Source organism: Sebastes fasciatus, chromosome 11 (genome assembly GCF_043250625.1).
Source record: "Sebastes fasciatus isolate fSebFas1 chromosome 11, fSebFas1.pri, whole genome shotgun sequence".
Lineage (NCBI taxonomy): Eukaryota > Metazoa > Chordata > Actinopteri > Perciformes > Sebastidae > Sebastes > Sebastes fasciatus.
Genome location: NC_133805.1, coordinates 29,211,532 through 29,239,099, shown reverse-complemented (window position 1 = coordinate 29,239,099; position 27,568 = coordinate 29,211,532). Strand labels below are relative to the sequence as shown.

The following is a 27,568-nucleotide window of genomic DNA, read 5'->3' as shown; positions in this document are numbered from 1 at the left end:
CAGACAGACTGTTTTTGCTGCAGTGAACGGCAGCCGTGGAGAGAGAGAGAGAGAGAGAGAGAGAGAGAGAGACACACACAGAGACACAAACACACAGAGTGAGTGTGTGTGTTAGAGAGAGAAAGAGAGAGAGAGAGCGCGGAGGAAAAAAGCAAGAAAAACAAAGAGTCAGGAGAAGGAACAAGGAGATAAAAAAAGTCGATAAAACCAGATTGAGAGAAGGGCTCCGGACAAGCGGCAGCTGCGCATCAAAGGAGGGACCGAGCTGGGGACCTTATTGGAGACCAGCGAACAACAAAACCCGACTCCGGAGGCGGAATATAACGGTGTGTGTGTGTGTGTGGTTACTGCCAGTTTGTATTGTTGTCCAGGGTTAGTCTGTATAGTCTGTATAGGGCGGACAGGAGACACCTGTCAGTGCTGCTGACGCTTTTCCGTCTCCAGGAATGTGTCTTGTGTGCGCACTCTGGGTAGGTGGCTGTGTAATCCGTTATGCCTGCCCAGAGAGAGAGAGAGAGAGAGCTCTATATAATCCCCCCGTGTTTTATAATTTACTCTGAATATGCGTTATGTTGTCGCGCTGTACCCTTCTCCTTCTCTCCTCTTCCTCTTCCTCTCTCCCGGCTCTATCGCAGCACAACTGCGCGCCTCATCTTCCTCCAGCCCTTTACTCTAAATATCATCCCATCAGCACCACCACATATTTCTGCAAGTGCTGTTAGAAACCAGGCGGAGAAGCACTGGTGCCGTGGTGCTCCCGGTGCAGGTCCGTCGCAGCGATGCAGGGCCACTCACTATACGAGCTGTTTGTTATTATTGTCATTATTATTATTATCATCATCATTACTGTTATTACTCCGCCAGTAAAAAGCAGAAACTTGGTGTTAAAATCACGCCCAGAGTGTCCGGGAGGTTATTTCCCATGGATGCACTTGTTCTAGTTTTTGTTTTCATCTCTCGCCATCACTCAACAGGAAAGGGCTGGAGCAACAATAAACACACCCCACTATACAACCCCTCCCCATCTCCCACCATCCCACCCCTCTATCTAACCCCTCCCCATCTCCCACCACATCCCTACCCCTCCCCTTCTCCCACCCTCTATACCACCCCTCCCCATCTCCCACCCTCTGTCTATCCCCGCCCTATAACCACCCGCCCGTCCCGCAGGCAACATTCCTCCTTGCCACGGTTCCTCTCTCAGCGTTTGGCAGAGAGGGAGCGTTTCGCAGATGGACCGAGAGCTTATACCTCGGCACAGGCCACTGCTATTTTAAGGAATGTGCGTGAGAGAGAAAACGAGGGGAGTGTGTGTGTGTGTGTGTTTGAGAGAGAGCGAAAGAGAGAGAGAGAGAGAGAGAGTGAGTATCCGAGCTGCTATTATGCACGTCTGTCCGTCTCCAGTCTTGTGCACAGCGCACCGTGTATTCTCAGCGGGCGACAGGTGCATCTCTCTGCTGCTGCTGCTGTTGTGTTTTTTTTTTTCTATCCTCTTCTCTGTCCTCTTCACGACCAACTGGGGGATTGTTGATTTGCGTTATTCCCAATTAGCGTGAATTAGTTGGAGCTCTGGTTATGGGGCTGTCCAAAAACACTGGCTTTTCCTTCCCTCCACATGCACACAGCTTGTTAAAGTGGGTGAATAAATTCACAGTAATATGACCCCCCACCCCCTCCTCCTCTTCTTCTCCCCTAATTACCACCTATACACCACCACCACCACCACCATCATCCTTTCTGGTTTTTGGCTCTATCGCCACCCCCAGTCTCTCTCAATCGCCTCTCAGTATGGTATGACACAAGCAGATCGATGAATACCCATGGAGCAACGCGTGAGCAACGGGTGGGCCAAGCGTTTTATTCAGCAGCAGCCAACCAATGGCTGGGGACGCAATTAGTGGCCAGTCGGCTTTGCCCTGCTTGTTTTCCTTATCTCTCTCTCTCTCTCTCCACTGCTCTCTCCCTGCAGGTGACACTCCAGAGCTCCCTCTGCCCTCCTGAGGATACAGTGAGACAGGCGGATCTGCGCGCCCGACCATGGCCTTCCCATCAGCCCCCTCCGCATTATGGAGTGTCAGCTTATTGACAGTACTATTCGCCGCTGCAGTTCACAGCAACATCATATATGGTAAGCGCCTCTCTCTCCCTCTCCCTCTCCCTCTTTATCTATCAGCCTCACTATTCTCTCTATATGTCTCTGTCTGTCCCCGGGGCCCCTGACCTCGCCGACCCTGTCTTTCTCTCTCTGGTGGTGCCCCCTTATCTGTTGACTTGAGTTTTTTTTGTTGTTTCCTGTATTATGACAAGGGAATCAGAGAGCCGTTAATAAGCACATGGGACACTCCCACCTCCCCGGATCCCTGCTGGAATTTCTGCCGTTGTTTTTGAGGAATGTGTGTGACTTGCACGTGGGCACAGGACTCCACACACACACACACACACACACACACACACACACACAAATGGAGTATAGCTCACTTGCCCGATGGCTTCCTCCTCTTTTCCCCTTTTCTCTCTCTCCATGATATCTTCAGTCACTTGCATAGAAGTACAAAAGCACTCCAGCATTCTTCTATTCATGTTGCATCGCGTGCTGTGCGCGGACTATTTCTGTGTCAGAGGTTCATGCAACCCGGAGATAAGCAGTAATCACCTTGTACTTTCTCAAATAGCAACACAGGAGTGTGTGCACACTTAACACACGTACAGTACAGACACATGACACTCTTCATGCCTGAAGCTCAACATTTGATGAGCTGGGCGCGGCTGAAAGCGGATGGGTAAGAGAGGATTTGATGAGAGAAGCACTTTGTAATGATATCATCCCTGCTGTGAGCACCGTGAACAGGAATACACTGTCCAATGTGCTTTTCCAATTACATAACACTCAAGTGACTGGCTGCCGGTAATACAACCTTTAGAGGGCAAATCGTGCCGATGGCAAAAAGGTGCGTCACGGTTGTCCCTCAATCCATTGGAAATTGATTGACTCAGGTAGATTCCTGTTGGCATTTTCTCATTACAGTTAGGATTTAATTGCGCAGAGTGTTTGGCACAGAACCGTAAGACGATATAGCAGGCAAGAAGGCTCCTAATAGACGTTCCCTGATTTGCATTTGCAATATATATTCTCAGAGGCCCCTCGCACTCACTTGTGCACACCCACACAATTTCACAAATCTGAATACATCCGTGAGTGCATGGCGCATGCACATGCATGGACACACGCACGGTGTGTACACGTGTATATGCACACAGATGTGCGAGCTCACGCACTACATTTACTGTACTTCCACTTAGTTTATCCGCATCAGCTGTTTTTACTTTCCGTTGAATTATGCATACCTGTGTTTCTGCGAGTTTGTGTACGAAATGTGGGGAAGCGGAGGGTTGTCAGTGTGGGCTCACAGTGGTCAGTGCAGGAGAAAGCGAGAGACAATCTGGCCGTGCCAAGAAGCCGGGATGAGGTCACTGCTAAACAAATGCAAATTAAGGCCTGTCAAGGTCCCTGAAAGCTGTGGAAGATGAGAAATGCGCAAACAATCTCCAGATTGAGGCGCTGATGATGAAATATCAATCTCTCGTCAGAACGCTGACCCCGACCGTGTAGCTCGTCATTGAAACTCAGGCAGCGGTTCGTTATTTGGGTCCGAAAACGATTTTGGCTCGCATTCAGACTCACGTCACATTTGATTAAGGTGTGCCTAGCGGGAGGCCTGACCATGCATGACCAATTCCTGCTTTGGTTTCACCTAAGAGCTGTTTTACATTATCATGTCAGTCAAGGAGAGTAATTAAGCCTGGGACGTCTGACAGTGTTTAGGAGATGGGAAAACACGTCAAAGAGCGCAATTGGGAGTAGAAGGGAAGCAGGGATGGAGTGCTGGACTAACCGAGTTTCAGTGTGCATGTTGTAAACCGTTCAGTTTTACCGAAGGTCTTTTTGGCATTCATTTTTTTTTCTATCAAAGCCAAATCAAATACTAATGTTAATTACACTTAAAACAAAACTAATAACATTTCTGCAGTAAAATCAATCAGACTCACTTTTGTCTATTTTTTTTTTTTTAAATTAAAATTCTTGTGCTACTTAGGGAGACATTAATCAGACTAAGAATGCATATGCTTTAATCAATGAAGTACAAAAATTCTTCTTACTGGCATTGGTGCAAGAAATATTGAACATTTTTGACTTTCTTCTACTTTTGACTCACTGGCAAACGGGTCTTACGAGATCTATGTATATATACATATATACATATATATGTGCATATATGTATATATATATACATATACTGTATATATGTGTGTTTATATGTGTATATATATACATATATATGTATATTTGTGTATATATGTATGTATATGTGTATATACAGTATATTTATGTGTGTGTGTGTATGTTTGTGTATATATTTATATGTGTATATGTACAGTATACCATATATATGTATGTATGCACTGTATATATATACAGTATATACAGTATATATATATATATATATATACATATACATGGATCTTCACTGTTCTTTAGTCTCCAGACGTTGCAGCTTCAGAGGAAAATGTGGTAGCTGCCGAGCACTGGTCCATCGCTCACATCTGCTCCGATCTGTCTGAATGGCTGTTAAGTAGAAGATGGAGTAGGGTGGGGTAGGCAGTCAGATAATGCCGTCATAATGGAGATCTCCATGCTAAGAGGCGCTGGAACAGAAGGGTCTACTTAGCATAAATAATTCAATGTTATGTATCAGAGAGGAAAAACAATTAGCTCAGCAAATCAATGCCGGAGCAGATGAGCAATCAGAGAGCGGGACTGCCCGTCACTGCTATACTCCCAGGTCCACGGTGAATTAAAAGCTGCAGACTGTTTGTCCCATTTCACCATTCAAAGAAGGACAGAGAGAAAAAGAGGTTTCCCCCCATGAGTTATGGGTTTGATTATCATACACCAACCAACAGGCTGCATGTCGTGACCACTTAAATTCCTGCCCAACCCTTGACTCTCAACTCTCCTACCTCCACTGACCCATCTTCATTTGATGTATGTCAAAGTCAGGGAAAGGACAGCGCTAACTCTGTTTTTTCCCGGATTTATCTGTGACCAGGCTCCCTTAGAGCGAGTGAACGAATCGGGGAGACACTAATTGCGCGCCATTTGACATATCCATTTCCACAGCTGGATGTGCAGCCATGCGCTGCGGATGGAAAGTGCCTCTCAGAAGGGCACAGATTAGGCATGCAATTGGCCGGCATTGGCCTGGTTCTGTACCGCTGACCCAGTTACCTCGGGGGCTGCTGTGGAGTGTGGAGGGTCCGTCAGTCTGAGCACTCAGCAGACAGTGTGTAGAGCAGCGCACTTTGGCCTCCCATCAGCCCATCCTGACCCTCAACTCCATGGCAGCCTGATCCCAGACCCCAGGAGAGTGTTTGCATTCGTGACAAGAAAACATGCCTAATAGTTTATTTACCCCGACAAGTTGTGCGGGTCGGTACAAGTGAATGAAGCCCGGTGCTTCCAGCTGAGGACAGTAATGAATAAGGATTAAAGGACGGGAGCAGTGTGGACCAATCGTTAGTGTGGTAAGATTTACAGGCAGGAGGGCTCCGCATGTGTTTGCCTCTGCCAGCGGTTCACTTTATCCTGCCACAAAATGGGCTCCTTCCCCTCTGGACCAGCTCTTTCTCGCTGGCTCGATGCCCACTTCCTGTGTGTGCTGCTGTTGTTTACTGTTGACTTCCTGTGTGCCAAGATGGGGGAACATTTGGCTAATACACAGTACGGCTAGCACACAATAGCAGTAGGCGGTTTGGATGGGAGGCCTCTGCCTGTTAACAAGGCTGACTGATAAGCAGTGACTCATTAACAAGCCGAGGTACACAGAGCCTGGGGGAATTACCGCCTAGCCACTGTGACATTAATAAGAGGCCTAAGCTATTTTTCCATTTGGCTCCACTGGCACCGGGCTAAACCAGTGGTTTTCAATCTCGACCATGGCTATTTACTGGCTCCAGTGCTTTTCCATTTGTTTCAGCCATCGGTTACCTGGCCTGATTGGAGCGGGGCAGATCCGTGTTGTCAATGTGGGCTGCAGTTAATGACATCTGTGGCTTCAATGCAAAACCAGACACACCTCATTAGTTTTCTGCCGATTCATTCGGAAACATCTGGGGAGGAGCCCAATTAATTCTTCCCATGCCAATTAATTAGCAGTATGTTTATTTTTTAAAAGAAAAAAAGACAATGGCATTCCAACGCATATCCTATGCTTTTCAATCAATGAGACCGATGATGATTTTGACACTTTATAGATCCAATTAGGCGTCTCAAAGTACCTCAGCACAATATGCAGAAGCAACTGTGTCCTATCAGAATTTCAAATCCAAAGCCATATTACTTCCATTGTCTTGTGTGTTTATTCTTCTCTGATCCTGTAAGTGTTTTGTCGTCCAGATCAGTTTTGTGATTACAAATTGGATCCTGATTGGCTGGCATTAGTTTGCAACAGATTCACATCTGGCAGAAAACCAATTATTTCTCCTGTTCATCATGCCGATTAATTAAGGCGCTGTGGCTGATTGATTAAACTCCCAACAAAGATCCAACCATGAGCACCAGGGCCCTGGGGATGATTTGCATCACACATTATGCTGTGTCTTCATGTTATCTTCATATCGCTCCTCAGACATGCTGAAACATTACACATGCGTAAGCGTCGGGGAGAGAAAACTCACAGCTCAACAAGGCACAAGTGTTGATAAGTAATCTGTGGCTAAATTGAGCAGAATTAAAATGCAGTGGCGCGCCGGTATCGTCGGATCTTAGAAGTATCGAGAGCACCCAAACAAGACTCCATTAGACCTCATCAATCCTAGGCAGATCTCATCCACCCATCCGGCCCACTCAGGCAGTGTGAGATTACACCAGAACAGATCAATCTCACCTGCAAGCATCATAACAGCAAATGTCATTTAGAAAATGAAAGACAGAAGTGCTCTTGAGGTTTCTGCAAAGCGGTAACACACTCAGCCTCCTCTGAGGTGCTCGAAGAAGGCACGTCACTCTGCAGCAACCCTGGGTTGAAAATTAGGGGTCCAGCATTTGCAGAGCTGTCAGCTTTAAACCATCACTTCACAAAGACACCGCCGATTAAACAAACCTCACAACAATAACGTCAGCGTTGGAATCATTCACTTTGTTTCCAACAGCAAGAACCCTTATTATTGAGCTCTGCACTCAACTGGCGTTTCCTTTGATTGGGTCCCTCGCTCTCACCACCCTCCCCCCTTCTTCCCCCATTACTTGCCGTAATTCTCCGATGGGTGTTTTAATTGATTGCTGCAGGAGGTGGAAATCACCTATCATGTCATTGACGCATGGCTGGCCAGACCAAGGGCTTCCTGGAAAGGTGTATCTGTTTGTTGAAGCCCATCACTGCGCTACTCCAACTATATGACGGGGTGCCGGAAGCCGCGAAGTGCGTGGCTGTAAAGCGCAGCGTTTATATTGATTGCGTCTGAGTGCTGAGGGCTCCCCCTGAGCGCAGGAGCTCCACCAATGAAAGAGCAGAGGTTGCTCTTGTTTATTGCCTCTTTTTGATGATGCCATCACTTCAAGCTGGTGGTAGGGAGTGTGTCTGGGGGGGGGGGGGGGATCTTATCGCTGATACCACAACCATAAAGGCCATTTTAATACACCTGTGGGCTCTCTTGGGAATTCTCCCTATAGTCTGGTTTCTGCTGAGGATATCAACGTCCATTCAGCGGATGGGGAGTCTTATCAAGCCTCTAACATAGTACTGTCACGTATACAACCAGTGTCTGGGAAAGTGTTGTGAATATAAACCCTCATGGACATATTTCACGCTAGTATGACTCTTTTTTCTTGAATTTCCCTCAGGATCAATCAAGTTTCTATCTATCTATCTATCTATCTATCTATCTATCTATCTATCTGTCTGTCTGTCTGTCTGTCTGTCTGTCTGTCTGTCTGTCTGTCTGTCTGTCTGTCTGTCTGTCTGTCTGTCTGTCTGTCTGTCTGTCTGTCTGTCTGTCTGTCTGTCTGTCTGTCTGTCTGTCTGTCTGTCTATCTATCTATCTATCTATCTATCTTTACAAAATGTCTATGTTGACATATTATTGGATTCTTACTTGAAATGCTTTTGAACATGCTGTTTTTCTGCAAGTATGCAGCTTCTGTGTCAGCAAACATGCCATTTCACTTCCCCCCTCTATAATATAACTATTAGGGCTGTCAATCGATTTAAAAATGTAATTGCGATTAATCACGTGATTGTCCATAGTTATCGTGATTAATCACAAATAATTAAATTTAATTAAAATGTACCTTAAAGGGAGGTTTGTCAAGTATTTAATACTCTTATCAACATGGGAGTGGACAAATACGCTGCTTTATACAAAAGTATGTATATATTTATTACTGGAAATCAATTAACAACACAAAACAATAAAAAATATTGTCCAGAAACCCTCACAGGTACTGCATTTAGCATAAAAAAATATGTTAAAATCATAACATGGCAAATTTGCAGCCCAACAGGCAACAACAGCTGTCAGTGTGTCAGTGTGCTGACTTGACTATGACTTGCCCCAAACTGCATGTGATTATCATAAAGTGGGCATGTCTGTAAAGGGGAGACTTGTGGGTACCCATAGAACCCATTTTCATTCACATATCTTGAGGTCAGAGGTCAAGGGACCACTTTGAAAATGGCCATGCCAGTTTTTCCTGGCCAAAATTTAGCACAAGTTTGGCTAATTATTTAACCTCCTTCGTGACAAGCTGGTATGACATGGTTGGTACCAATAGATTCCTTAGGTTCTTTAATTTCATATGATACCGGTATCTTCACTCTAGCTTTAAAACTGAGCCCGCTACAACCTAAAATCACATGTTGTGTTAATGCGTTAAAGAAATTAGTGGAGTTAAAACGACTCTGCGTGAACGCGTTGTCATCGGTCAACTTTGACAGCCCTAAAAACTATCAATGACTGTTTTATGGAAATGATTTACCATTCTAGCTCTGAGTTGGCCACAGTCTGAAGCAGAGTCCGGCACTTCTGCTTCACCAGCTGATCCAATGTCAAAGTGAATCAGCAGCCAGACTGACAGACCGAGTCCTTGAGGCTGTGTCCTGTTTTGGCACACGCACAGAAGTTTTTGATAGTTTTAGCATCGACTGACTGATTAACAGTGAGGGTGATTAAACAGAGCTTTGCGGCCTAAAATCGAAGTTATTCCAAAAGTATATTATTGTACCGAAGCAATCGTTTCCTATACATATGTTTTTATTGTTTCAATTGCAAGTTTATCGTGTACTGAGCTATGGTTTTAGCTTTGGAGCTGCTGGATGATATCATTACTTAGGGGTTTTGTATTTCAACAACAGCTACTGCTCAGTGGAGTTTATTTATGATTCCGCTGCACTGCTACACTCCTTATGTCTCCCAATCACACTCTGCCACGCTGTTTAAATGCCCATAGCTCCCATACACATCTGCTATTAAAACGCAGTCTGTATTATTTAAATGTCCTTTGCATTTATATAGTACCTGGCATTTAGTTTATGTGTTCTCATCACCATTTATGGCTGCATTGTAATTGGATCAAATTTGTCACGCGCCCTGTGCGAAGGCGGGGAAGTAGTTCGGGAGGCTGCATTGTCAACAAGAACAAGCATGACGGGTGTAGGATCATTAGACTTGATACTATAGAGGCTGGATTTACTTTTCATTGAAGTGGAAAAGGTCGTCTTTTATGACTCTTTCCTGGAAGGCAACAAAAATGATGACGTGTGGTTCCTTTTTGCTGCGGTTTGCAACTACTGTAAATGCTATGGAAGAGGGAAAAGAACTGGTGGTGAATGGAGTGTGGTACTGTAGGTGTCTTTGGAGTAAAAACCGGCAAACTTTGGAGAGCGAGTTTAGACTTTTCTGCACTGTTTGCAAGATGTGAATGCACACTGTGTTGACTGCATTTACTCCCGGGTGAGGTTTGATCACCTCTGCAGATGGTCTAAAGGACCTGATAACTTTCATTTACTCACTGTATTAGCGGCGGCATATCCACTCAGACATCGCAATTTTAATACAAGGTGAAAATCAGGTCAGATTACTGTTAAATGTTGTAAACAGAGAGTGGAGTAAATAGTTATCTTTCTTCCACTCTACCCTTGCGTCACATTTTTATTTCCAGTGCTTTTTGTGTGATTATATTTCTCCGTCAATGCTGCAGCACAGATATGTACTCACCTAACACAACGAGTATCTTCATTGTTTGAATACTTTCGCCTGGTGAATACAGTGATAATGACCTAATTTCCCTTTCATGCGATCTGCTTCTCTTCTTTTCTTAAATGGATGAATGGAAGTCTTCAGAGTTTCAATTCAAAATTTCCAACACACCAGTGAGTCTATTGATCAACACTAATATAAGCTTGTAGGCTTTATATCCTGGAGTTTTTTTTATTTTAAGACTGACACATCCATGTTTTCCAGTGACAATTGGTGCAGGAAATATGTTGCCTTCCTTTAAACATTAAATAAGGTCAGCCGATCAATCAAGCAGTCAATCACTGTGATGCGAGTTGAAGCTTCAAACTCACACACTGCCCAGTGGACAGGTGCAGCCTTGGCTTTTATTTCCACATCTGGCCCTTGACACTGATCAAGGTATGATGAGCACATGATGAGTGGATGTGGCTTTTGACGACGAGGCCATGGCCGCGCGGTGTAACTCAGCGCTACTGCGCCGGTTGAAGACAAAGGCACCAAATAGGCATCTCTAATCTCCCTGCTGAATGAATCGGAAACAAAGAGAGGAGGAACGCAGACATAGAGGCTTGGACACACATAGGATAAGCTGATTATACCAGGAAAGGAGGGAGGGCGAGGGAGACAGAGGGAGAAAGACAGAGGCATGCACGTGAACAAGAGAAATCCATACAGTAAGAGCATGCGGGTGGGGAGATAGTGGTGGAGGAGGAGGAGGAGGAGGAGGGGTTGTAAGAAAAAAAAAAAAAAAGCGCACTCTAATGATGGGGTGCACAGACCGCAGAGAAAATGAAAAGAAACAACGTAGAGAGAGCGAAAAAAACACTCAAGAGAAAAAAGGTGAACGTTTAAAAAGGACGAGCCACGGCGCGCTACATAGAGCATGCAATAGGGAAATGAAGAGAATGCATATTTGCCTGTGATATCCTCCTTAGGCACGCGACACAATCAAAAAAACAGGACATTATGCAAATGTGAGGCGGCTCCGGCAATATAATCGCTACCTGAGTGATTTCACCTGCACTGCTCGCTAGTCGCTATATATACAAACGGAATTACACCCAATCCAGGTGTACGGGCTAAATATACAGCTAATTAAAATTAATGAGATTTACTTAGAAAAGAATATGCTCCTTCCCTAAGCTGCTTATCCCCGCATGAGAATCTACTACACACATTGACACACACTGACACTCTCACACACACACACACACACACACACACACACACACACACACACCTTTATGTGAGTGCTCAAGAATACACAAACACTCACACACCTCGTTGTGATTCACTCTCCTTCACCTCGCTTTCTCACACCCTGCTAGGCAGACTGTTAAGACTCCTTGGTACGCTTACACACACACACACACACACACACACACTCACAGACGCGCTCAGTCTATCTGTCTGTCTTCCCTCTCAAGCAGACTTAAGCGTTTTCCTTGTTCAATGAACACGCAAGTTCGTGACTGTGTTGGCTCACACACACTTACACATGCATATAATAGACACAGAGGGATTCTCAGAGATGCACACACACAAACACTTAAACAGATGATAACGTGCTCACAGAAACTATTTAAGAAAAACACATATGTACATATTTATGCATGGAGACATGCACAACTGCACACAGACACACATTAATGTATTCAAATAGAGCTTTGAAGGCCTTCTAGTCTTTAGTTAAACAAAAATACCCCTGTGAGCCAAGCTCTTGACTGCCAGGCGAGAAATTGTGTGGGTGTGTGTCCGCCTAGCTATCTGTGTGTACGCATAAATGTGTGTGTGTTTAGCAGCCCAGCCAATGCATTCAGACATATTCCCCACACAGCGTACCACTTCTGTATATATACACAGTGTTAGGCATTCAATATGTAACATTTTCCAAACGGCTTATCGGGGCCATCCTCGACCCAAGAAATTCTTAGTCGACTAACACTCATTTTTTTGATGAGTTGATTTAATCGACAGATCAGTAAAACTAAGTTTCTCCACAAAGAATCACACAAAAGCACCTCTTTAAATCTGGTTTACCAGAGATGTGCTCATAAGTTTGTTGGGAATAAGTCATTCAGCATGAAAAAAGCTTAAAAAAAACGATTAATGGACTAAAGAAATCAACTAATGCCCAGACACAACAAGCCGACAGCAGAGAACTAGCGGCGATGAAGGCCGACTGTTGCGTCGCCTCACGTCGCCTTTGTCGTGGCTGACAAGTTGCATTTGAACACGCCGCAAAGACTACAGCCGACGCCCAGTTAGCACGTACGTTCTGCGCCTGCGTGAGAGGAAATAACTCTCCACACCAGCAGGCGGTGGTAGTCTGTATTCGTCATTCAAAAAAGGGGAAACAGGACGACCGAGGACGGCGGATATACAAGCCGTTGCTATATGTACAGAGCGTTGTTTGCCGACCATTTTCAGACCACTCTCACTCACCGCTTAGCTTCAATCCAGATGGCCATGTCGTTGTGATAATGTAATTATAGTATTGGAATGATCAGATGAGATGAAGATGAAAAATGGGAATAGCCTTCTGTGTTTTTGTCCTCTTGACTTTACTCGTTTGCTTGCTTTTCTCACTTCCGTTTCTCTTCTCGCGTACTGATTCGTTTAAGCTCAACAGCCAATCAGAGTGATTTTTCTCACCGACGGTCTCCGCCGGCGATGCAACGTGCTGAATCGGGCAAAAAAACTCTGACACGAGCAGACTAGAGCCGACGGTGCGGGACACACCGAAAAAACTAGGCAGACAGACGCTCACCGACGGCCGACCGTCAGCTTGGTGCGTCAGGTCCTTGAGACCAAAACGAGCGATTAGTCGACTAATTGCCTGAGAGGAGGCAGCCCTACTGCAGACATCTTATTTCTCCATAAGGTGGTGTCCGACCAGTGACGCTCCATTTCCCAGCGAGCAAAGTGCTGAGTAATTAAACAGCTCTTCAAGCCCTCTCTGTTGAAGGAGTAGAGGGTGGAGGTGGGGGGGATTAATCACACCCTTTATTAACAGAACTCAGGTCTGCTGGAACGCTGCTGTCTCCACCGCACCACTTGGCACCCAACCAACTTTATGTCTCATCCGACTCCGCGCACATTCATACAGTAGACACACATGCACTCACACACTCTGCGAACACACTCCTCTTCTTTTTCTATCTCCATTTCTCTCCTTCTGTCGCTGCTTCATTTCTCAGCCTGGTGAGTACTCGAATGTCATTATGACTTTTGTTATCAAAAGCAAACAGCGGGGATGGATCGAGGAGTGCATGCCAGACCTCCCGTTTTTACACGCCGAGAGTGCTATTTTGTTTGTTTCTGCCTCTTTTCAACAAATGGACAGGCGCTTTTTTAAAGGACAGATTTATTGACACAGCTCCTGCTGCGAGGCTCAACCGGGCCCACGTGGTCTAGTTTCTGAATGGGAAAACCCCCCTCTCTGTAGCGTTACAGCACAATCACTCTCCCTTGGACTGCGTGTCAGCGAAGATGACTTCACATCTACCGGCAAATTTGTCCCATTTGCGTAATGCATCGACAGACGGCACAAGCGAACGATATAATTGAGTTAATGAGCTACATGCCCTTATCTGCTGTTCATTCATACGGGCAGCCCGAGGCGTGACGACTATCAGCCTCTTACACAGGCTACTGTATGTTTGATGAGTCCCTTGAAGGGAGAATTTGATAATGCAGTCGAACTTCCTCAAGGCAAACTGTTTGGATGTGTGAAGCAAAGAAGAAGGAGTTTATCCTCCTGCGTTTCTGTTTTTTTCCCCTCTTGTTCTCTTATTCTACAATGAATATTTAAATATTATTGTGATTTATTTATCGCGGCTCAGTGTTCGGCTTCACTGAGCTATTTTCAGGTTGATATCTTCACAGGCGGGAGGGAGGGGAGGCATATAGACTTGTACATGGGAGGTGTCACGCTTGACTTTGTGACAGCGCTCGGCGGCGTGCCTGGGAGAGCATCTTTTTGTTGTTGTTTGAAGGGTTCTGTGACATTTTCTGGTTCTTCCCCTCGAGGGCTGAAAGTAGGCAGAGCTGGCTTGGTTTCATCAACCTCCCCGTACAATTTACCGAGGTTCTGTTTGAAAGGGCGAAGAGAAAAGGAAGGGTCATTTACGTCATGGGGTCAGTTGCCGGTGGCAAGATGGCTACATGCGGATATTTCTTCGTATTGTGTGTTAAGCCTCGATGCAGCAAACATGAAAACCATGAAAACCTGGCGTGACCTTCCATCCCATTGTGCTGCGAGTTAAAGGCAATCCTTTGTGCACATCGTCACATATAGCCAATGCAGAATATAAACCAGTGCTTTAAGTTTATCGATATATTTGAGAATTTTAATTCAATATAAGATATCATGTTTTGGAATATTTGTTTAGTTAAACAGTAAACTTTGCAGTCTAGGACATTTGCTAAAGAGTTTGATTTCATGGGTAGGAGGCAGTTCAAGTTCAAGTTCTCAAGTCAAGTTTCAAGTCCTTGAGGACAAGTTAAAGTCAAGTTGCAAAAATGGTTAACATTCTCTAGTTTCAGCTTCTCAATTGTGAGTATTTGTTGCTTTTCTTTGTCTTATGTGATAGTAAATGAAATATCTTTATAGAGCTGCTACGATTCATCGATCAGGTGTCAACTATTAAATTAATCACCAACTATTTTGATAATGGATCGATCACTTTGAGTCATTTTTAAAGAAAAAAAGTCAAAACTCTCTGATTCCAGCTTCTTAAATGTTAATATCTTCTGGTTTCTTTACTCTTCTATGACAATAAACTGAATATATTTGAGTTGTGGACAAAACAAGACATTTGAGGACATCATCTTGGGCTTTGGGAAACACTGATTGACATTTTTCACCATTTTCTGAAATGTTTTTGGCCAAACAACTAATCAATTAATTGAGAAAATAGATATTAATCAACAATGAAAATAATCGTTAAAGCCTAAAGATATAGATCTTTGGGTTTTGGAGTATTGGTCGGAAAAAACAAGCAATTTGAATATGTCACCGTGCGGCTCTGTGAAAGATTTTATAGACCAAACAATTAATAGAAAAAATAATCAGCAAATTATTCAACAATGAAAATCATTTGTTGCAGCCCTTGTTAATTCTTTACTGTTGTGGCATTTTACTCAGTCAAAAGACTTGAGAATGTTTTTGCTAACATGCACGTTCCAAGTCAATTTAAGTGTTTAGGGACTCAAGTCTCAAGTAAGTCAAGTCTCAAGTCGCACAGTCGTAACTGAAATGTCAAACGTATGAGCCCCGCTGTAAAAGCAGGCGTTTTTGGACCAAACAGTTCTGGGGACTCCCTGAGAGGAACTAAATACCTTAAAGGGCTTCTTTCTGTTTGCATTCACACACCAATGGGAATGATGAAGTGACGTGAGCCGGACGGCGCCACATCTCCAACTAGGACGTTTTTAAAAAAATGGTGGTTGCAGTGCTGCATTGGCTTATGTGTTCGACCAATCACTGTACACTTGCGTCACGGTTCCTCTTGTGCTGGGAGAGTACCTACTCTGAAATAGGAGATCAAACGTCCCTCAAAACGGTGTTCTCATAACTACAATCCTTCCCAGTTCTTGCGGTGCGGAGGCAATAAAAAGGGGGTTCTTAGAACTATGAAGTAGTTCCTCCGGTCCCGAAAACGCCTCATGTGTCCAGTAAATGTGACTTTGGCCGAGACTCTGGACTCCACTATTCACTCTACCAGTCATTGTGCTTGGCACTGTTGTAGAGCATCAGCTAAATTGCCGACATGTTAAGATGTGCAGTAATTCCATGTTCAAAAATCCAATCATTTTCACTGGCAGTTTCAGATTAGCTCCAGCCAGCATGTCATAAATTGACTGGCACATATTCCCCAAACAATAGAAGTCTGTCACAGCTTATGTAGACACAACTAGCGATGGTTACAGGGGACGTGCTACCGTAGCGAAAGAGTGACAGCGAAAAGGCAGGAGGAGGCCATGTCGGTCTCCTGCTTGATTGTCACTCTGACTCTTCCAATTTGGTTCATCCTCGATAAACTGCTGCGATCAAATTTTCCAAATTTCCTGTCAGAGTTGAATCACTTGACTCCCTCCAATCAACCGATGTTGAAATGGAGGGAAAAAAAGAAAGCTTCATCCGAATCAACCTTGACATTTTCAGTTTCAATCAAGAAAGACCTGATAAAGGAGCATTAATCAGTGTGACACTATCAACCATTTATATGAGCAATGCATTGCATGTAGGGTCATTTAGTGACACTTACACACACAGAGGGATGCCAATAGAACAAATACCCCCATTAACTTTTCATAAATACCATTTCATATTCTCATTAGCTTCTTTCTGTGTATAGCAACACATGCTGAGACGTGCGAGCGCTCACACACAAATATGTTATTAACAAAGCTACACCGGCTCATGTACTCTATTTGATAAGCACCTCACTGTAGGGAGGAGTACAAAAACTTGTTTATTTGACAAACATTATCATGCATATTATTCATTCCTTTTTGAAAACACACTGAAACAGGACCTTTAAAGCTGCCACTTGGATACTACGGAGATAAATTATTAATAATTCAGAGTGCCAGACATGATAGACAGTATGATAAAATAACTATTTATACAGCAGTTCCAAAGTAAAGTCGCAAACGTCTTCACTGTCAGAAAAGCAAATCCATTAAAAACAAGAAGTAGAACGGTGATGCGACACCTGCCATTTGTCGGATGATTTCTCCCAAAGCGCCGCCATGACTGCATACATTTTTGAGTACTGGTGGCCCGAGGGGGAATCCCTAACCATGACAGTGTTTGTGCAGGGATCTATCCACAGAGAGATATAGCGATGCAGCAGATTTTATGCAAGATTTGAGTCGTAAAGGCCAGTAGAGGATGTCGGTCTTTTGGGAAACAGTCATCTTTGCTTACCGAAATGACAGTAATTCCTATCCAAACGTGGAATACCCAAAGTATACTGGACTTTGAGATGTTTCACCTGTCATCTAAGAGCCTTCAGCTCACTTTCAAACAAGCAAGCTACGTTTCCTTTGATTAACGGTTATCGTGATCTGGATGGTTCAAGATTGTCCCAGACAGACAGCAATTGTTGCTCACAATTGACATGTAATAATGTTTTATTTATCTTAAACTCTATCACTCCCGTGATGGAGAACCTCCTTTATGACCTCTTATTATGACACCCAGAATAAGGTCTGTCAAGAAGTAGTATGTCCAAGGTAACTGGACTTGTTGTTTGTTTTTTGAGTTGTTCCAGCTGTCATGTATAAAAGCCTTCAGTTCAGAGTTTGAAACATCCATGAGGCCAAATAGGAAGTACAGTCTAGTTGCCTTTCATGTACAGTACCATCATCTGTGTGAATGAGACTTGCCGTAGACAGACAGCGATTTCTGAAAATTGATGTCTGTATTGATTTTTTTTTTCCTGACCTTAAAATCCTACAAACACTTGATGTGACAGAGAACTCAATTTGCAAGGAGACGTTTTCATATTTGAACTTTTCGAAGCATGGACTTGCACAGAAATCTGGTTTTCATAACAGAAGAAGACTAAAAGTGTACGGCCACGCTAGCTGCTCTGTGAGGCTGCACTAAAGCCGCCCACACATGATCAGCGGTAAAACTGCTCTGTGCTGGCTGTGCCATAGTTTTCCTCTGAGGAGATCCGTTCCCCACCGAGTAGGCGGAACCCTTGGTGTTCAAATTATTTCAACTTTGAGCTCGGGTTGCCACTGAACTTTAAAAGCGCAACCAATGAGATAACAGCTTAGGGCTGCAGAATTGATACAAACTTTATTGAAATTGCAATATGGCACAATATTTGTGGTGAAATGTGTGTCAAAATAACAATTTAAATTCATTATTGTTTGCTGCAGAGACGTCCTGGCCTACACATCATATTCTACAGACTTAAGAAAACATCTTTGTTTGGTACAGATCCCCGCAAAAATCACTCCATTTAATATGAGTTGTTCAGTGAAAATGAGACAAATGATGTAAAAAATATAATTCCCTCTTAATATCGCAAATCATTTCGCAATCACAATATCAGACAAAATAATCGCAATAAGATATTTTCTCAGAATCACGCAGCCCTATAACAGCTGCAACCGTTGTTGTTGCCTAGAAACATTGGATGGCGTTCCTCGCGCACTTTTTTATAGCATATTATACCACAACACTTAGTTTGGAAAAATATGGTTTTGCATAATTTTGGTGAATTTTTGATGGGAAAATATTCAATAACTTCACTTTTATAAAGTGTAGTGTCATCAAAATGTCTTAATTAGTTTAATAAGTATAATCAGGAAGAGCTCATTGATGTGTGAAGTGATTTTGGTGGTACTACACTGCATAATACTGAAGTTATTGAATATTCTTCCCATAAAAAATTCAAAAGAATTATGCAAAATAATATTTTTTCCAAACTAAATGTTGTAGTACAGCCATGAGGAGATCATTGATGTGTGAAGTAGTTATTGAATATCCTTCTCTTTTCGGCGGTGCATTTTGTAGACGGTCCCTGGCCACTCATCTCACCGCCGGCTGCGCATAGAGACCAACGTTATGTGTTATGTGTTGATTAAAATGAGGTTGTAGCTCGTTGTCTACCTCACTACGGTTAGAAAGAGCCGTTGTTTGTGTTTTAACAACATTTTGGTTATGAGTTATTGATCCAGGAAGTTTGAATCTGTCAATATCTTTCCAACTTTACCGAAGTACATCATCTAGGGGGGCTCCGTACACCAGCAATGTTCGGACAGTCAGGAATGATTGGAAGAAGTGCTCCATGAAGTAACTCGAGGGAACGAGATACCTAACTCGAGGGAACGAGTTAATAACTCGAGGGAACGAGATAATACAAATTTTCTCCTAGGGATCTAGGGGGGCTCCGTAGACCTGATGATGGCACTAGATGAAACAGTAAGAGATCACCAAAGTTATTACAATCTGTCCTCAGGGGAACATGAATGTTGGTACCAGATTTCATGGAGATTCGTCCAATAGCTGTTGAGACATTTCAGTCTGGACCATCGTGGTGGAATGACAGAACAGCACTGCCGCCCTAAGGCCATGCCTTGAGCATGGCTAAAAAAAAAATCAGGTAAATGAGAACCGTAATCTATAAATGCCAGTAAATCTGAAGGACAAGCGATGTAAATATAATGATCCTAAAAAAAGTGAACTCATCACAGCAACATGATCAACATGATCATGGTCAGCATCACCTCCTTCCCCACTTCCTCCCTCAGCTGTGTTGTAGTCAGAGTGTCAATCACAGGAGTCCCCGCTCCCAAGCCAATAGACAGTCGACAAATTACCATTTGGAGCGGAACCCGGCTGTAAATGCGATTGGGTTGGATTTGAGTCTGCTCTCCCGGCTTTGGATTTGAATAGAATAGAGTCTGTCCTCTTCTTTTTTTTGCCTCCGTGGCTTCAGAAAGCAAGATTAGATAGAGGTGGGGAGGGGAAGAGACACAAAGAGAGGGAGAGAAGCAGAGTCAGGGGAGACAGAGGGGAAATAAGAAATACAGAGCATCCACGGGTCTTTAAAAATTGCAAAAGCCTTAAAATAAATCTAAATTGAAGGCCTTGAAAAGTGTGAAAATGTGTGAAACGTCTGTAATAGAGGTCTTATTTTTCCACCGCTCCGTAAGTGTCTTTGTACGGCATTCCTCCTCTTAGATTATTTCAGACAGAGCAGGCCAGGGCTAGCCGTACAATAGGCTGTGTAATGTTTTATTCATAATTTCTGCTTTGGTAAACCAAATTGGACTTCATGTTCCTTAACAAATAATTTCATGTTATCCTTTTTGTTACACCGGCCATTCATAATTTCAGAATTTTTATTAGCTGTTCTGAATCGCAAATAAGTTGCTTTTGGCAGTTTTATAGCGTTCTCTTTGTAGCATTGTAAGATCTGTAAACCCTCGCCACATTTTGACAATAAAGTAATTACCGTAAACAAATGACACTATTACCGGGAAGATTGTCAGCCTCTAAGGGCCCCGGTGCTGCAGCTGCAACGTCCTATCAACTCACATTTTCCAGGGAATCTGCTAGATTGCTAACAACAAAGAGACGATGATAAACATACATGTATTAGTGATCATGATACATGTACCCTCCTGGATCCATCTTTTTCATATATGTTCACATATGTGCCATTTTTGTCATATGGATTGTCTATGTTGTAATTTTATCATGTTTATTCTGTACACACGGCATCTATTGCACGTCTTTCCGTCCTTTTTTTTAAATGAAAGTGAAAGGGTTTTGTCTTTTGTTAAGTTTTTCATTATTCACTACGAGGGTTTAAGGACAGAGGGTGTTGTATGCTGTACAGATTGTAAAGCCCAATTTATGATTTGCAGTATTGGGCTATATAGATTAAAATTGACTTGACTTGTCCTGACATAATTCGTTTAGACTCTATGAATTATTTTAAAAATACAAGTATTGATTCTTTCATACACATTGATTTATTTACCTCACAGCATTTGAGTCATATTTCTTTCCATATAACTACCATATATATTCTACAACTCTGGACATTGTCCGTTCCACATTGTCTAGCCATATGATTTATTTACCAGCTGCGACAGCCTTCACCTTGTGAGTCTCTGTGTGTGTTATCATTGCAAAATGAGCTCCCGATGACGCCTACTGTAGCAGGAAACTATCACAGAAGCTGTTTTGAGTACTTTGCCAGGTGTTTATATGTCTGTGGACATATTTTGTCACCGCAACAAACTATGCAGTCTCGAAACTTTACAGGTGTGTAGTTGAGATCAAAATGAAGGCCGTGTTCGAAGATGGGTGTGGTCCCGAGCAAGGGCGTTGGAAGTAGGGCGGTTGGAAGTGCGAGGAAGTTACGCCCCTGGCCCGATTTCGTGTCGCGGCTGGTGTGATCCCATCGCAAGGTGGTTTCTAATTAGTTTATTTATTTACACTGTATATCATAGTACTACCACATATATCTAGATAACATCTGGGAATAGAATCAGCACATTATTATTTAGTGACCGTGATAGCGTCGCAACTGTACAAGATGCACTCATGAAACTTGACAAATGTATAGATGTTTGAAGATGGGTGTGGTCTGAGCAAGGGTGCTGGAAGTAGGGGTGTAGGAAGTGGGGAAGGAGCCATTGGGCCCCCCCAACTTTACGCCTCTGGCCTGATTTGTCGTCGTGGTTAGTGTGGTCCCATCGCAAGATGGTCTCTAGTATGTTTGTTTTTTATGTATTTTTATTCCTATTTATCATTTTGTTTTGATTTTATTTCACTTTGTCTTTCTTTGATTTACTTTTCAATGTGTGACCTATATGCTCTCTGAGTTTCTGCTTCTTTTGAACAGCTGTATTCTTGTCTCCCTTTGTTGTTATTGTTGTGATTTTTTCCCCCAACTGGTCCCAACTGCAAAAGTGAGAAGATTTAAGTGCTTTTTTTAAGCTTTGTATCTTTAAATTTACATTCAGATTTATTCGTTTGGCAGATGCTTTTGTCCAAAGCAACGTACGAACGAGAGGTACAATCCGAGCTGCAGTACCTCTAGGAGAAGCCTTCAAGAATAAGTGCCACAATGCTCAATTCCACCTGACACTAGTGCCACAAGGTTGCACGTGCATGAAGACATAAGTGCATGGCAAAATGAGAATTTTATTTCTTCGAGAGAGAGAGAAATAGAGAAGGAAGGAGACAGAGAGAGAGAGGCGTTTGTTCAGAGACTGAAGAAGCAATTTTAAGGCCTTGACGTGTTGTTGTGATGGACATTTGTCTTCATTTGTCTTCATTTTTTCCCAGTATGAGTGATCGACTAATCAAGAAATAACTGATGGGTTAATAATAGTGAAAACAAAGGTTAGTTGCATCCCTACATGTGTCACATTTAGAGCGCACAAGGCAACATTTCATTTCAGCCACCCCCGAGTGGCAGCGGGAGATTCATTAGCTCGTTAGCGAGAGACTCATTAGCCAGAAGTCACGTGACGTCATCATCTTTGGTAATGTTGGTACTGCGTAATGTCGGTAATCTTTGCACCCCCTTGACCTGCGCTTCTGCCAGATGAGTGGCTGCTGGGCAGGCAGGTGGCTCATTTTCTCTGGGCATCTTGCTGGTGTTTGTTTCTTGCACTTGAGGTTTGATTAATGTGCACTTTGCCAAGAACATTTCCTGCTCCTGACATCGTGTTGGCTAATTAGGACAAATGTAGAAGGTCTCAGTGGTGGGATGCTGAATCATATGAAGAATCGGTGGTATGGACACGCACGTTTACATCAAAATATTGCCTATAAAACCTTATATTATTCTTTCTGAGACCTGCAAGAGAGCCTGTGGAGGCAGAGACAGAGAGAGGGTTGTTTGCGACTGAGGTCTGGTTTATTTCAGGATGGTTGTCTTGCAGTCTAATGTGGTTTGGCACTTGTGTGTCTAGTCAGGAGGAGATATATGGCTGAATTTGCCTTGAGTGGCTGGCTGCTTTCTGAATGGGAGCGTTCTGGTTTCTCCGGTTGCTGATTGCTGTTTTTGAGACTTTTCTCTCCAATTTTTCTTCCTCATTTTCTTCTCTGTGTCACTCTTTGTCTTATCTTCCCTGCATCTGCTTCTGTTTGTGTCCTCCTTTCTCCTCTCTTTATTTTCCTCCCTTTCTCTTTTGTGTTCGTCTTTTCTCCTCTTTGTTTTCATCCCTTTTTGTATCTCTCCCATTTTCTTTTATTTTTGGCCTCTCTGTTTCCTCTTTTTTTACTGATTCTTTGTTTTTTTTTTAAGCTCTCGTCCCTCCTTTCCTCTCCATCGTTATTTTTCCTTTCCCTCCTCTATCTGTTTCTTCCTCACCCTCTTCTTCTTTGCTTTCTTCCCTTGCTTCCATTCCCATTCTCTCCTAATTTCCCTCTCTCTTTTTTCAACTCTTCCTTTCTTTCTTATTTTGCTCAGTCACCTTATTTCTTTCTATTTTTCTTTCTCTCTCTCTTATAGATCTCTCCTCCCTCTATTTTCTATATTTATATCTCCTCCCCTCTCATCACTTTTATGTCCCTTTCTCTGTTTCCCTCTCATCTCCTCCTTCCCTCCTCCAAGCTCTCTACTTTCCTGTCCTCCCCTCTCGCTTTATCTTCGTCTTCTTGCCTTTATCCACATCTCTCTCCCTTCCTGCCTCCTTCTCTGCTCTCCCTCTGTTTTTGTGCTTGCTGTTTTAGCATACTCTGCAGGGAGCACTCCTGCGATGCCAATTATATTGACTGAAGAAAAGGAGAAGGAGAAAGAGAAAAGGGAAGGAGGGAGGCGGTGGGGGAGGAGGGAGGGAGGGTTGGAAGACCTGCGCATGCATGCACAAAAACGCACAAATATACACATTCACGCTGATGGAGAGAATGAATAAGAGGGGATAGAGGCTTGAAAGCACAGGAGGAAGAGGAAGAGGGGGATGATGAAAGAGGGGGAGAGCTGGGAGGAAGGGGACAGAGAGAAATTGGAGGAGAGCGAATCTGTCTGTGAGTGTAATAGTCTCCCGCTGTCGAACCCGAGGGAATTCACCGACTGCAGAGGGGAAGAGAGAGAGAGAAAGAGGTAGAGGGGCATAGATAGAGAGAGACAGATTGAGGGGGAGAGAGAGAGGGGATGGGGTGGGTGTGATCACAGCAGAGAGAAGCAGATAGAGAGATACAGAGGGAGAGAGAGAGCAGAAACAGAGGCAGACGGCAGGAAAAGAAAGATGACTTCAGTCCTTTTCTCTCGGAGCTCAGCTTGTAGGGCTCCACTCCAGGCAAATGTGGCTTGTGACATTAAATAAGATTCAGCGTCATGACTGAGTGTATGAATGGAGAGCATAAGTATATCATAGTAATGTGCTGCTGCACAGCAGCTCAGCCCAGAGGAACTACTTGTAGCGCGTCTGCGGCGCTGGATGTTTACACTGCATGCACTTATGTATGTTGTCACTCGTGTGCGAAAAGGGTCAGTTCACCCAAATGACCAAAAAAACACTTTTTCTGACTCGCCCTTTGTGGTATCGAACCATGCAGATGGGTTTCTTTTTGTTTGCTAAGGTTTTGAAATATCAGTCTTCAGTACAATGGAGGTGGATGGAATTTAATTTTTGGTGCTCACGGCATTGAAAAATACATTTTTTAAAAAAGTGTTGTCTCTCTTGAATAATGTCCCCATTACTCTGGATAATCCGCAGACCTCACTGTGAACACTTCTCAATGGAACTATTTTATTCCAAATAATTTATCATTGATTTTTTTTTTTTTTAGCACCACAAACAAAATTGCTTTCAATTCTATTGAACTATGGAAGCAGTAGATATATCTCACAGATGGATATCTCAAAACTGGACGAATAAAACCCACAACTATATCAGAATGGTTAGATGCCACTATAGGTAAGTGAGAAAATGTTTTTTTTTTTTGCGTGAACTGATCCTTTCACTAGCATTGTGATTGCTGTGGGAGGGTGTCATGCTCCTTTGGAAACTTTTACAAAATGAAAAGTAATCTTTGCAAAAGCTGCAAAGAGTAAACTCCTGCACACAGTCAACTCCTCCAGTCTATTTGTTGGATATAGCTACGTGTGAGACTGTTCTCCCAAGCACTCAGTCCTTTCAGCAAGCGCCCCAAAACGACATATACCGTATGTTAACAGTTGGACGACAAATCATGTTGTTCTGCTGATAAGGGCGTCAGATCACAAATATTAAACATTTAATTTGGAGAGCTTGTTGCTACATTTCGGTGCAGTAACCTCTATCAGGCATTTCATATAGCAAGTGACAGCACGCACATATGCTGTATACTAATGGGTGACAAATTAGAAGAAAAACCCAAGTAAATTAGTGCAAAAACATTCAGAATGCAGATGCTTCCGTACAGAGCACACAGGCTCATGGAATTGAATTGATGAGTGTGAAAATGATGTGAATCATATGCTATGGCCTTTGCAGTCATCAGTTCTAAAAAAGAAAAAAAATTTAATACCAAGACATTGCTAGGCAACCACCATCATTAAAAGACCAAAAGAGGGAATATCTTATAGAGGAATGGCGTTCTTTCCTCCAGTAGAGCTCAGAAACATGGAGAATCTATGACAATGAGCACTGAAGCTGTTCTGAAGGTTCTCGGTGGAACAAAAGTCTGTTTTATGTTGTTTTTTTCACAGTCCATATCAGTATGTAGATACACCAATCCAAAGGAGAGGAACTTGGAAAACAGACATCTGGGAAGGGGCTGACAAAGTTCTACAAAAACCCGTCAGATATACAGCACTTTAAACTGCATGGTGGTACAGTAAATCTAAAAAATAGTCTTGTTTTTCACAGTTCTTGACAGTTTGAGATTGGTTGACATGAGCTTTTCAACTGACATTGATGGTACAGTGCACACACATCTGCACAGTCTACTGTACATTCATCGTGCATCTGTGCTCGCACGCTCGGAGATGTAGTGGCGGGGGTTTGGTGTTTACCTGACTTTTTAGCTTGACATATACCTTTTTATGATAGGAATTTATAGCACGCATTAGGGACTGGATGATATATCTGGCTGGTATTTGCCTTTTTTATACCAGATCTCAGGTGCTCATGCTGCTGCCTGAAATGATGATTCCTTCCTGTCCACAGCTGCAGAAAAAAACACCTGAACACCTGCAACAACATGTTATTCTTTAGCAGTGAGTCCTTCTGTTTTGTGTTGTCAGAATTATGTTTCCATTAAAGGGTCAGTGTGATCTGGCGGCATAGCGGGGAGGTTGCAGGTTGCAGATTGCAACCAACTGAAGCTTTTCCCATGTGCCAAGCATGTAGGAGAACTACGGTGGCCGACGCAAAAACGTGAATGGCCCTATCTAGAGGCAGGGTTTGGTTTGTCCCTTCTGGGCTACTTAAAAAGCATGGCTCTGTGAAGAGGATCTGGATGTAGATATAAACGGCTCATTCCAAGGTAACGGAAACACAACAATTCTTATTTTCAGGTGATCATATGCTAAAGAAAACATAGTAATTAAAGCAGCATTGGGTAGAAATAGAGCAAATATGATTAAAAAAGTTATTTTTATAAAACGAGAAAGTATGTGACCCGGCAGCCATGTTGAGATCAGTTGAGGAAATACCAAGCACCGCCCACCAGCCGGAGCAAACTTTCTCATTTTACAGCTAAACACTACACTACAAGATGTTACTGAAAACATTTGAGGAGAGAAATAGGCATTACAGTAACAGAATATTGATTCATATTTGAACAGCGCTGCCTAGTTTGACCGTTTGATCAGTGTTTGCGAGTTTCGTGAGCAGTGATTGACAGCTGCTGTAGAGAATCCTTGCAAATGCCATTTGGAGCACTAAAGGGAGGCAGAGGAACCTCATTTGCTTTGTGATTTTCAAAATCTAATTTACCTTCTAACTGTCATAGCAAAAAGAACACACCACCATATGCATAAAATCGGAGTAAAAAAGATTACTTTCTTATGCAATCAGAAGAGTGGGATCTGCATTTGCATTTATTACAATCCCTGTAAAATCAAAGCACCAGTTTGCGAGGTCACATACACTGAGAGAGCGCATTTCTTTGCAAATGAAATGAAGTATTGACTGAGTTAATGTTTGCGTATAAACTATTAATTAAAAATCTATACAGTATCACAAAACATAATATTGCAATATAAACATGTTTTCCTGTCTTTATATCCTCCTCCTGGCTGCGTAACACTGACTACCTGATCTGTCTCCGGTCTTTATGTGTGTCTTTGTAGTCCTGAGGTGATGAATTGTACAAATGGGGATAAAGGTGCACAGCCTCTCTTCAAAGGCATTTGCTTTAGTCTGTCTCACGCACTACTGTCAAGATATGTGACAGTTAATATAAAAATATTTTTTTTAATCATATGTGCTCAAAGTTACCTTCACCCTAAGTTTTAATATTATATTCCATTTCTGCCAATAGATCCCCCTAAATGTTACACACTGTTCCTTTAAGGGCCTAATATATCCGTTGGCCTACCATTGGATCAGAGTAATGTTTCAACTGATCTCAGGGAGCTGCTAAGAGTTTTATGGTTAGGAAATATCGTTTAGCGTTCTCTAATGGTATAAGTGGTGTTTCCGATGCTCTTCCACCCTCCGCGAGAATACAATTTCCACAGAAATACTTAACAGTGACGAATTCAGTTTGAATACATTGTTTGAATAAATTACCGTTTGCAGTATCAAATGGATGTCAGTTACATTAAGCCTTTTAAAGAATAAAACGGGG

At 43.0% G+C, this 27,568-nt stretch overlaps 1 protein-coding gene across 5 annotated transcripts in view; it reads left to right on the top strand.

The window, feature by feature from the left end:
* Positions 1–27,568, top strand: part of cadm3 (cell adhesion molecule 3) — a 108,440-nt gene continuing 80,872 nt past the window's right edge. For 2 of the 5 annotated variants that reach the window (XM_074652137.1, XM_074652136.1), the window contains exons 1-2: positions 1–326; positions 1,970–2,128. In XM_074652137.1, coding sequence (XP_074508238.1) covers positions 2,038–2,128 — 91 coding nt within the window. In that variant the 5' untranslated portion in view covers positions 1–326; positions 1,970–2,037. The remainder of the gene's footprint in view (positions 327–1,969; positions 2,129–27,568) is intronic. The other 3 variants (XM_074652139.1, XM_074652138.1, XM_074652140.1) reach the window with 2 other exon arrangements.